At 39.1% G+C, this 12,193-nt stretch overlaps 1 protein-coding gene across 1 annotated transcript; it reads left to right on the top strand.

Annotated features, from left to right (window-relative positions):
• Nucleotides 1–9,697: 9,697 nt before the first annotated feature.
• On the top strand, nt 9,698–11,323 carry LOC104246689 (glyoxylate/hydroxypyruvate reductase A HPR2-like). Its single transcript, XM_009802554.1, has 2 exons — nt 9,698–10,093; nt 11,255–11,323. Exons 1-2 carry the CDS (start codon nt 9,698–9,700, stop codon nt 11,321–11,323), a joined length of 465 nt encoding a protein of 154 aa, XP_009800856.1.
• The last annotated feature ends 870 nt before the right edge of the window (nt 11,324–12,193 follow it).

The following is a 12,193-nucleotide window of genomic DNA, read 5'->3' as shown; positions in this document are numbered from 1 at the left end:
TGGGACCTCCACCAGCTTCCATCTCATTGTTCTTAACAAATTGCTCTTGGGTTCCCTTTGCGGGCTTATTCTTAAGAGCAACCTCTGATAGCACTGAAAACTCTGCAATGCGCGGACCTCCGAGGATCTCAGAAGACTTCTCATATTCCTTTTCAAAACAAGTCATATTCAACATATGCATCTCATTAAGATTAGGCGACGGACTTTGGCGAGTGTCTGTTGCATCTGGATTTTGCATGACAATGTCACCTGCATTAATAAGCTTCTAAATTGCTTTCTTCAGCTTCCAACACTTTTCTGTGTCATGCCCCGAGGCATCTGAGAAATATGCGCACCTTCGAGAAAAATCAAACTTCTTTGATAGAGGGTTTGACATTTTTATATGAATCGGCTTCAGCATGTCCAATTGCTTCAAATTTTGGAACAAACTGGCATATGATCCTCCAACAGGGGTGAAAGCCTTTTCTTTCTTCAGCAACCTCTCATTCTTAAATGCTTGATTGGGGCGGAAACCTGATCCAGAGGGATTTCGGTAGGCTTGTGAGGGTGGATAGGCATTTTGTGGAGCTGGGTACTGGGAAAGTGAAACATGTTTTTGGGAGTCCTGTGGAGAGAAGTAGCGTTGGGGAGGGGAGTAGCGCTGGGAGAATATAGTTGGATGACGAGTGATGGAGCTACTCGGGTGGCTGGGAAAGCTATTATAAGCGGGTAGATATGGAGAGTATGAGGGATCATCCGTTATTGTGTTAAGTGCTTGGGTAAGGACAGAGTTCAGGAAGCTAGGCGGTGGCGGGGGTGGTGCTTTCCCAGTCATCCATGCCCAATACATGTCTACCACATGCTGTCTCAACATTCTTACCTCTTCTACCAACCCGTAGCCCAGTTCAACCAACTGTTTTCGGGCATCGGTACCAACCCGCTCAGTTCTGTTGCTCTCTGCCATTGTCTTTTGCCTTTGTGTTGCAGGGAAGCGTTACTTTAGAATCACAACCAACCACCTTTCTGATTATTGAAAAGAGGACAAAATGGTAGCAACTTGTTAGCGTTAGGGTTTTCAACAGATAAGAAAACACACATTAAGGATGCAATGCAACTAGGCAATTAACCCTTTCTATCATGCATTTGCTTCAGTTATGTGCGTCATTCCGGCTTCTTGTAATTGTGCTCCCTTTTTTTTCTATTTTTCTTCTTTTTATTTTTTCTTTTTAGTAGTGGTCAAATCTTATGTGGATTGCCTACGTATCATATCCCCGCATGAATCAGACCGGGCGTAGTTCTGCCCACAAGTGCAAAAAAAAACAAAGACACCATTTTTTTGGATTTTTCAATCTTTATTAGCAGAACGATCTATTACAAGGCAAAACATTTTGAAAGGAAACTGACAGACTTGTCACAGACTACATACTTTATGCAAAAGGGAAATTACAAACTCCAACGGACAACAGACTCTGAAGACAAAGAAAATACAGACTTCAAACTGTGAATGTCTCAGAGTTTTTAATTTTGGCGCCCGCGGGGCATCGTTCGGCCTCGCCGCGGGTTTTGGTGAACAACCCCTCTGTAGATCATTTAAATCTTCCATAACCTGGTGGACTTGAATCATTTTTGAAGCAAAGAAGGTGGTACGGGACATATCCTCACAAGCTAGGCACTTTATGGTGATGTAGTGCCTGATATCGTCGATTCTTCCCTTGATTCTGTCCCTTTTCATAAGCAATCACTCTATTTGTTGATTCCGTATCCCCAGCACTTTGAGCGTTGTGAAAGAGTTGATCTAGAAACCCATTCATCTGTTTCTCCATCCGGGCCATCATATCATAACAGCGCTTCCTATATGTTCTGGCATCTTGGGCTTGTCTAAAGATCCGCTCTTTTGAGAGTGGATATTGTTTTGCTCAATATAGTGATGTTCCCTTCGTAGTCCCTCTTTATTTGCCGCGTATGCTTTGCTCGCGCTTATGTACCTCTCGAAGAAATCTGCCTCGTCTTTACAAGCTGTGAGAGCTCAGTACATCTTGGATACCATCATGGGACAAGCGTGCTTTCGTTGCTGGCAACCAAGGTTTTGACGACTCCTGCCACCTTTAAATCAATATTTCTGTCTTTCCCGGGAAACACCACAATGCCTAAGGATGGTTACCATGAAGGCGAACCGCCTATGTTCATCTCATTTTGTCTGACTCCCTTTGCTGCCAACCCCGCTTTTTGGATCGTCGAACCCTCCTATATGTCCATGAACTGCAGAGTAGAGAAATTTTATCCGACTCAGAGTACAAGACTCCTTTGCTTATCTTTAGTAGATTCATGACCTGGTGCGTATCGACGGCTCTTGGAACAATCAGATATTTGTGCCTTAGCCCCTCAGTAATGTCCCTATAACCTGCTACCTCTTTTGGGGTGAGTTCAAAATCTGAGAAGTGGACTACATTGTGGGCTGTGTCCCAAAATGTAACAAAAGCTTTTATGATATTCCCCTAAGATTAATCTTCAGCAACCCAGTGAGGTCTCCCAGGTATAGCTCGAGCGTGTCGCGCCCTGATTCGCCCAACTCATCCCTCCATATGTGCAACTTCGAAGGGATCTTGTTCACTATTGTTATGTGTAAATTTTGATCTGTGCTCATTCTGCACATTTATTAGGGTGTTTAAAATTTAAGACTTATTTGACTCAAAATAAGATTAACACACATTTTTCAAAAAATAAAATAAAAATCCGATTTCGCAAATACGGCCTTTCAACACTTCGAGAACGAAGATTTTAAGGCTGTGTCGGCTCACTGATGAAAGCCTTGCGAAAAATGACCACAGGTGGCCGTTCTTGCAAAAACGGCCTTTCGGCGCCCTTTTTAAGGACATTCGGCTATTTATGACAAGAATGACATTACTCTAACTATTTTTCAAATAACAGTAAATTTTGTTCTTTTGGCTATATTTGCAAAAGGGGAGGTTGGACCCGATTAGGGTTGCCTACGTATCTCACATCCGGTGAGAATCAAACCGGCGTAGTTCGGGCAGATAAAACAAACTTCTTTTGAAAACAAGATTCTTTTCAATGGCAAATAAAAACCTTTTTCACAACCCTTTTCCTTTTTTCTTTTTTTCTCTTTTTTTTTGTTTTTTCGTTTTTTCAAAAAATCGACAGAGTTTCGACGCTATTCGGACATTGATGATTTTTTCCAAAACAGGCGATTAACTCTCTTTAACCCACACACTGCTATTTCTCTTTCCTCAAAAGCCGGTCAGCATGCAAGTCTGAAACAAATAAATGCACAAGTAGAAGCAAGTAAGATGCATCAGGATGGTCTTTTGTCATTTTTGGTACACATGTCCTAGACAGACCCAACCCCTGTGTTGAGCCTCCAAAGTCAAATGCACGTGATGCAAGCAAACGTTCCTACTAGGGATCTGGCATGAAGCTGAGTTATTATAGGTTCGTAACCTGGGTATTTGTTCTAGACTGTGTACCCGAGCGGACAACTCGAGTCGAAGAGGGGGCTACGTACCGGGAACCAAAAGGTCATCCGGCTTAGTAACTTATCCGGTCTCTTTCTTATTTCAGGGTATGACACTAACATAATAGGGAGTCTCAACCAGTAAGCACATCCCCAGAGGCAAGAAAAGAAGGGTTCGGCACAGTTTATATACAGCTCAGATAATATCAAAACAGTAAAAGCATCATTTAGTACATTAGGCCCAAACATGTAACAAAATCAGATTAAGCCAAATATAACAATTTATCTAAGCTCGAATTTTGAACCCTGAACCAGAGATTCTGGACTCGCGTCCCCAGCAGAGTCGCCAGAGCTGTCACACCTCCTTTTTCAGCCGCGCCGCCGCAAAGGGGCGCGGAAGGGAGTTTTTCCAATTAAAGGACAATCGAAACGGGATTTTATTCAAAGATTCAGAGTCGCCACTTGGGAGATTTGTGGTGTCCCAAGTCACCGATTGAATCCCGAATCGAGGAAAAGAATGACTCTGTTTAACAGTCTGCGTACCAGAAATCCGGATAAGGAATTATGTTAACCCGGGAGAAGGTGTTAGGCATTCCCGAGTTCCGTGGTTCTAGCACGGTCGCTCAACTGTCATATTCGGCTTGATTATCTGATTTTATACAATTATGAACCTATGTGCAAATTTTAACTGTTTACCGCTTTTGTTATTATTATTCAAAGAATTGCAACGTCGTGAGAATGCATCTCGAATTACGCCACATAAATGTACCCGCAATTTTCGATACATTCCAACTTCGTTGAGATTTGGATTTAGGTCACATAAATGTGCACCCGAGTTTAGGAAGATAACATTATTAAATACGCGCCTAAAGATACTAACGCATTGTTATTTTGAGAAAAGCCGTAAAGTTTGCTATGCGGCCTGTCTCAAAATCTAAGCATTTGAAATAACTGTCCGTTAAGGGCCCCGCAGTTTATGTATGTTTGTCGCGGCTCGTGTCATTCATTATTTTTAAAAGGAATTTGCAACGTCATGGAAATGCATCTCGAACCACGTCACAATCAATGTACCCGCGATTAACGACATATTTCGACTTTGTCGAGATTTGGATTTGGGTCACATAAATGTGCACCCGAGTTTAAGAGAGTAAATTATTTAAAGCGCGCCGGAAGTGACTTGCGCGTTGTTATCTTTTGGGGAAGGCCGTGAAATTTTGCTAAACATCCCGTCCCTAAGACTAAGTATTTTAAAACAAATATTTATTGAGGGCCCCGCAATTTTGTATTTTTTTTATTCGGCGAGGCTCATCTCATTTTTTTTTCAAGGATATCCTAAAGCGACTATGATTTTCTATTTATTGGTCTCTAAGAATAAATAAAAATCCTAATCAATTAGCATTAAAAGTTCGGGCTTCGAATTCAAGTCCGGGTCCAAACAAAAGGAAACACCTTCTAGTTTGAACCCGACACCTAACTTAAAGTTCGCCGCCTGCCGTTATAAATATTAACAAACTAGCTACCATTTCGATCCAGTTCAACTTTAGCTTTATTATATGAATTGGATTATTGGAGTTAAGCTATGTGGAATACAAATCCATTTTTTGAGCTCTTTTTACGGTCTGTTGAAAAATGCATCAATGCTTAAAACTGACATCAAGCTAACATTAATCACTAACATTCGAGAACTAACATTAGTTACTAACATTATTTACATTGCTATTTAAAATGATGTTATTTACTCAAGTGAACTCGCGATTTCAGAATTAGACCTATTAAATCAACATGCTGATTTCCATGAACTATTTGAACCTGTTTCGTGGCATAACCTATTTGAAACTATTACACGACTACTGAAAAAAAAAGAATTAACTACACTATATTTCATAACTAGTAATCACCAACTAAGATTAATTACAATTGATATTCCATGTTTGTAGAAATAGATTTAATCAGTCCAGTTATGCATTTCAAAATCATTCCAATACATACTATGAAATATCAAGTGAACTACTGCTTATACATCAAATTAAACACAAAGAAATAGTTATTTTCGGAAATCCATTCCAACAACTCTTTACTTCCTTTCCATTAAATTTGAGAGCTTTAGAACATGTACCTGGATAATGGAAATACAAGAAGATGAAGGAGCAGTCAGCAAAAGTAGTAACACAGCAAAACAACAGCAACCCAACAGCAGCAGTTCAAACCAAATTCGAGGCTCAGAAAAATTTGAAGAAAACCAAACAAGCTCGAAAGAACAGCCCCAAAAGTTTGTAAAAGACTAAACAACTACCACCAATGAAACAGTAGCCAATAACTAATAGCAAACTCAGGAAGAACTAATTGAAACCGCAACAGTACTAGTTCCTCAAATTACTGAACTTTTAAATGTTAAAAATCCAGCCTAGACTCTCTGGAAAAAAAAATTGAAAGAGAACTCGTTTTTCTTTCTCCAAAAACAAGCCCCAAACTCTCTTCAAAAAATCCCGCCCCTAAATCTGTCCTAAGTGACTCTATTTATAACCCAAAACAGGTATGGGCAATATATTTTAATCAATCATTTTTTAATCTTTTCATACCATTATGTTTTGTTCCCCACTATATTAAACAAATGTATTAGTTTCCACTACCACATGTCTTGTCCCCCACTATATTAAACAATGCATTATTGCCCACTACCACATGTCTTGTCCCCACCATGTATTAAACAATGTATTAATTTCCACTACCACATGTCTTGTCCCCCACTATATTAAACATTGCATTATTGCCCACTATCACATGTTTTGTCCTCCACTATATTAAACAATGCATTATTGCCCACTACCACATGTCTTGTCCCCCACTCGGCATTATTTTAATATTATTAATGCCTAGTAGATGGAGCACTCAAATTAATCATTTTTTAAAACTTAAAATCCCGAAAATGCCCCTGAAACTACTGAAATTACCATTCTATCACATCAGCTATATCCAATCCTCCTAAGTCAATTAACCAAACTTTAGCAGCTATAACCAATTCATCTAATCAATTTCCAATTAATAATCAAACTCTGCATAACAAACTCGCCAAACAAACTCCTAATCGACAACGTTCATGAATTAACAACAGAGTCAGATTCATATCCGAACAAACTTAACGGAACAAACGAGTAGATTTCAATCACTAACTTGAGCATCAATCAAACTCAAAACAGTAGGAAAGTCGTCCAAAACGCACACACACACAATTTCCATGAATATGCAGTAGGAATATCATGCAAAAAATGTTCAAAAATGAAACCACATATTAAAACGAAACCAAAGAAAAAGCAACAAAAATCCGTGAACGAACTATGGCTGACCTTTATGCTAACGATCTGATGTCGAACAATGTTGAACTTCCGATGAAACACAACTTCGTTCGCAACACTGTTTCGACGCTTGACTAACAGACACGGACTCAAACGGAATCCTCGAATGGACGGTGAAGACCTCAAACCAACCTCAGCTTAAAACTGTTTTGCGTGTGTGTAAGTGGTTTCTGGTGGACTGGTTGGTGTTGCGACTGACTGGAGATGGAGTTGGGGTGAGCAGCTGTGGCTTGGAGATGGAGGGGTCATTTAGGACGATGGGTGAGGCAGCAGAGGTGAAGCAGCAGCAACCATGACGTTCGTCGCTTGGTTGTTCCGACGAAGATGAAGGAAACAGCGGCCATGGCGGACTGGTTGTGTAGGTTGTGACTGGAGGTGAACGACGACGAGGCTAGGCTTTTTTGAGGCAGAAACAAGCAGTAGCTGATGCGTTTTTGTCGCATGACGTAGCTGTATTTTCGTTGCTTCTTTGAACTGTTTTAGGAGCTAAACTCTAGCTATTTCATGGTTGATTTTGCTTAGTTTAGAGCTGAAGCTTGTTCGTTGTGGTTGTTGGATTTCTGGCGGTTTGGTGGTGAACGACGACGAGGCTGGTTGTTGCTGGATGTGAGGGAGCTGGTTGTTCCGACGAAGAAGAAGAAGAAGAAGAAGAAGAAGGCAGCCATGGGAGGGTGGTCGTTTGGACGAAGATGAGTGAGGCAGCAGCTGCCATGGAGGTGAGGGGGCAAGGGGGGTGGTTTGGAGAAGATGAAGGGAAAGGGGGCGGGTGGTTTAGGGTTCTCTTTTGGTTAGGGGATGAAAAATAGAAAAGGGGGGTGGGGTTCGTTTGGGGTTATGGGGCGGACCGGGTCGGGTCGACCCGGTGGGGTTTGGTTCTTTGGGCCTGTGGTTTAAAATTGAAGAAAAGGCCCAATCCGATTTTCTTCTTCTTTTATTTCCATTGTTTTTTTTCTTTTCTTTTTTTTCTTAAAACTAAAATTCTAAAAATTCTAAATTAACTTATAGAACTAAATTAATTTATAAAAGTACTAATTAACTCTTAATAACAATTAACACACAATTAAATAGCAATTACGATAAAATCACACAATTTGGACATCAAATGCTAAAACTACAACGTACATTATTTTTTATGATTTTTGTTCTTGTAAAACAAACTTAATTGCTCCTAATTGTAGAATTAAGTCCTAAATGCAAATGCGACATATTTTGTATTTTTTATTAATTTAATAAATAAACATGCACAGACAAATACCAATAATTATCCAAAAATGCCACGAAAATTTTCAAAATTGCACACAAAGGAAAATTGTTTTATTTTAAATTTTTGGGAGTAATTCTCACATAGGGCAAAAATCACGTGCTCACACTAGGCAGTGATGTGTTGGTGGTCATAGATAGACTAACAAAGTATGGGCATTTCCTCGCTATTAAACACCCATATTCAGCACAAGATGTAGCAGAATTGTTTATGAGAGAGATATACAGATTACATGGGCTTCCCAAGACTATTGGCTCTGACAGAGATGCCATTTTTACTAGCCATTTTTGGTAGTACCTCTTCAAGGCTTTAGGCACTAAACTCAACATGAGTTCTGCCTATCACCCATAGTCCGATGGTCAGACTGAGCGACTTCACAGGTATTTAGAGACTTATTTGCGAGCTATGGTATTTGAAAATCCCAAGCAGTGGGCTAAATGGCTACATCTTGCAGAGTGGTGGTACAATACTAACTACTACACTTCTCTCAAGACGACACCATTTGAGGCGCTATATGGATACCCTCCGACTCAATTACCATTGGGTTCACTGCCTCATAGTGGTCACAACCCAGCAGGAGTCAACTTAGCACAGAGGCAGCACATGCTCCAGATTCTCAAAGATAACCTCACCCAAGCTCAGTCTAGAATGAAATTTTGTGCAGACAAACTAAGGTCAGAAAGAACTTTGGCAGTAGGGGATCTAGTCTACCTAAAGCTTCAACCTTATAGACAATCTTCAGTCGATGTTCGTAAAAATGTGAAGTTAAGTGCTCGCTATTATAGTCCCTACAAGATTCTACAAAAGATTGGTACAATGGCTTACCTGCTTGAACTTCCAAGTGGATCTCAGCTTCATCTCGTCTTCCATGTATCTCAATTGAAGAAGCGGATCGGTCCAGCAGTGACATCTCAGCCACAGTCTCCCACTTGTGATGATGAAGGTCGAGTCTTGATCCAACCAATTGCCATTTTAAAGAGAAGAATGGTTAAGATCGATAATGGGGTTCAAGTGAAGGTGTTGATTCAATGGGCTAACTTGAGCAGAGAAAAAGCATCCTAGGAAGATTGGGGCTACATCAAGCACCGATTTCCAGATTTTGTGGCACAACAAAGACCTTGAGGACAATGTCTGTCTTGAAGGGGTGGAGAATGTTATGTCTGAAGCGGAGAAATTAAGAAAGTGAAGAAATAAATTAGGGAAAGGGATAAGAGAAGGAGCCTATACTGGGCTGAGTCGATATTGGGCCTAAGTCACAAGTAACATGCCCAATTATTAGAAGCAACGGTCCTTAATAAGCAGCAGCTCAATTACTAATCATTGACAGCTAATAAATAACAGAATTGGAGGAGCGGTTACTAGTTTTGATTCTGGTAAATTTGTTACTCTCTTCTCTCTCTCTCTTTGTTCATCTTCCTAACTTCTTTCTCTTTTCTATTTTCCAGGTGGATACAAGAGCTATTTTATATTCATTGTAATTGCAACCCAATTGACGGAGCAATTGAATAATAAATCATGTTCTGCTTGTTCTCTTTCAATTTCTTTCCTAATAATTCTAGCATATTATAGATTCACCTACTTCTAAAACTTTCACAAGAAATGGAATCTATAGGAGTGTTAATGACCTGACCAATGTCGCCATACCTTGAGCAAGAGCTCGACAAGCATTTCAACTTTCTCCGGCTCTGGAATTTCCCCGAACACCAAAAGAGCCACTTCTTGAACTTGCATTCTGAATCTATTAGAGGAGTCGTTGGAAACGCAACAATCGGAGCAAATGCGGAGCTAATTGGTGCTTTATCGAAGCTGAAAATTGCATTGAGTTACAGTGTGGGATTGGACAAGATCGATTTGGAAATCTGCAGGGAAAAAGGAATTAAGGTTACTTACTGTCCCGATTTGATTACTGAAGACGTTGCAGATATTAGCATTGCTTTGTTTTTGGCAGTTTTGAGGAGAATTTCCCAATGTGATCGCTACGTTAAGAATGGCCTTTGGAAGAATGGCGATTTTATGTTGACGACCAAGGTCAGGCTCTCTCTCCCCATTTTCCATTTCTTTATTAGCAAAATATAAAATTGGCAGATTGACCGGAACTAATTATATTCACAAAATATAAAAGACATATATAAAAAATATATAAATTTTTTAGTTACTATTATTTTTGGATGCAGCTAAAATTATTATTTATTTCGTTCGTTTAGATTTTTGGCCCAAGTACTTGTTGGTCCAACCTTTTACCTAGGTTTATATACATGTTAGGACTAGTTTTGGACTATTGTATGGGTCTAACAACGGAGAGATTATGAACTGGCCTACAATACACTCATTAAGTCACATGATTAACTTGATTTTCCGCTCTAAAAATAGCACGGCTTAGCCAGTTTTTGGATTAGTAATTAAAAAATAGTCAAAGTTTGTAAAATAGTTGAAAAATAGCCACTATTTTGCTGCAACACAGAAAGTTCCAGCATAAAATACTGGAGATTGATGCACCTGTGTATGAATTTCCAGCATAGTATGCTAGAACTCCAACACACAGAAAGTTCCAACATAATATATTGGAGATTGGAGCATATGTATATAAACTTCCAGCATATTATGCTGGACCAGTATATTATGTTGGAATATTTTCCGAATTATGAACAACGTTTTCGTTCAGATTTATTTTTACATAAAAAGTAGCTAATTTTTGATTGCTTTTGAAACAACATCTATTTTTCAATTACCACTTGTAAATCTGGCTATTTTTGAATTTCACAATTTTTCGCTAAATTACGTGATGTTTGTTATTTTTAATTGAACTTTAATTATTTATAATTCATTAACAATATTTTTATGTTATGTTAAATAAAAGTTTAAAAATAAAAAAATTGTGTACTTACATTTGTATCTACTATATAAGTATGTTAACATTGGAAATTGTTCGTGTGAAAGAACAAAAAAAATCAACCACATACCTTAAATTCATGGGAACACCCAATAATTAAGCAATAAGAAAAAAGAGAATACGTAACTTGTCAATTACATTAAAATATGTTGTCGATTTAGTGCAGATCTGTTGCATTAAAGGCAGTTATACTGCACCGACTGTAATAGTGAGAAATAACAAATGTCTTCTTCTTCTTCTAAGTTACATGCAATGTCGATTTAGTGCAGATCTCTACTGAGATTTTGTCATGGTATTAGAGTGGGGGCGATTTGAAGTTAGATCAAGGATTTCAAAATTCCAAATTGACAGCCACTGTTGAAGCTTGAGCTGGTTTGTCATGGCAGAAACTGAAAATTTACAAATTGATCACAAGCACCCACTATTTTTGCAACAAACAGACACACCTGGGATAGCACTGATTGACATCAAGCTCACAGGACCTGAGAATTACGCATTATGGAGCAGATCGATGAGGATGGCATTGATGGTGAAAAATAAGTTAGGGTTCATCGACGGAATCTGTTTGAAAAGCTCTTATAGAGGTGAATTAGGGCATCAATGGGAACGATGTAATGTTGTGGTGCTCTCGTGGATTGGTCGCACTATTTCTGCTGAATTACAGCCTAGTATTATCTACGCATCTAATGCGAGGAAGGTATGGAATGAATTTAAGGAACGATTTAACAAATCGAACCTTACTAGATTTTGTCATTTGTGGACAACAATAGGGACCCTAAGGCAGGGAACAGATTCTATAACAACTTATTACACTAAAATAAAAGATTTGTGGGATGAAATGGATCTAATGGTACCAAGAGCAGGGTGTGATTGTGAGGAAACCAGACTTTTTTTGGATCAGTTCAAAAGCCTGTGTTTATTACAATTCCTTGTTGGTTTGAACGAGAGTTACGGTCATGTGAGAAGTCAAATTCTTCTGAAAACACCTATATTGACTGTGAATCAAGCTTATGCACTAGCAGTCCAAGAAGAAAGTCAACGTACACTTAGTATAGCTAGTTCAGATAAGGAACCTTTAACTATGCTAGCTGAAAGAGGACAAGGCGGCAAGGCGGCAAGGAAATCAGGTCTCATATGTGATTACTATGGGTATAAATGTCACTTGAAAGAGAATTGCTATAAGATCATAGGCTATCCACCGGACTTTAAAAGTAAGAAGAAGCCTCAAAACACTGGAG

The sequence above is a fragment of the Nicotiana sylvestris genome, chromosome 3, assembly GCF_000393655.2.
Source record: "Nicotiana sylvestris chromosome 3, ASM39365v2, whole genome shotgun sequence".
Classification (NCBI taxonomy): domain Eukaryota; kingdom Viridiplantae; phylum Streptophyta; class Magnoliopsida; order Solanales; family Solanaceae; genus Nicotiana; species Nicotiana sylvestris.
The sequence above is the reverse complement of the archived record's forward strand: the minus strand, read 5'-3'. Positions and strand labels throughout refer to the sequence as shown.

Excerpts from the sequence above, each read along its gene's own strand:
- LOC104246689 (XM_009802554.1), top strand. The coding sequence starts at position 9,698 with ATGTCGCCATACCTTGAGCAAGAGCTCGACAAGCATTTCAACTTTCTC. Across the intron at positions 10,094-11,254 it reads ATTTTATGTTGACGACCAAG|AGTGGGGGCGATTTGAAGTT; the intron begins GTCAGGCTCTCT and ends TCATGGTATTAG.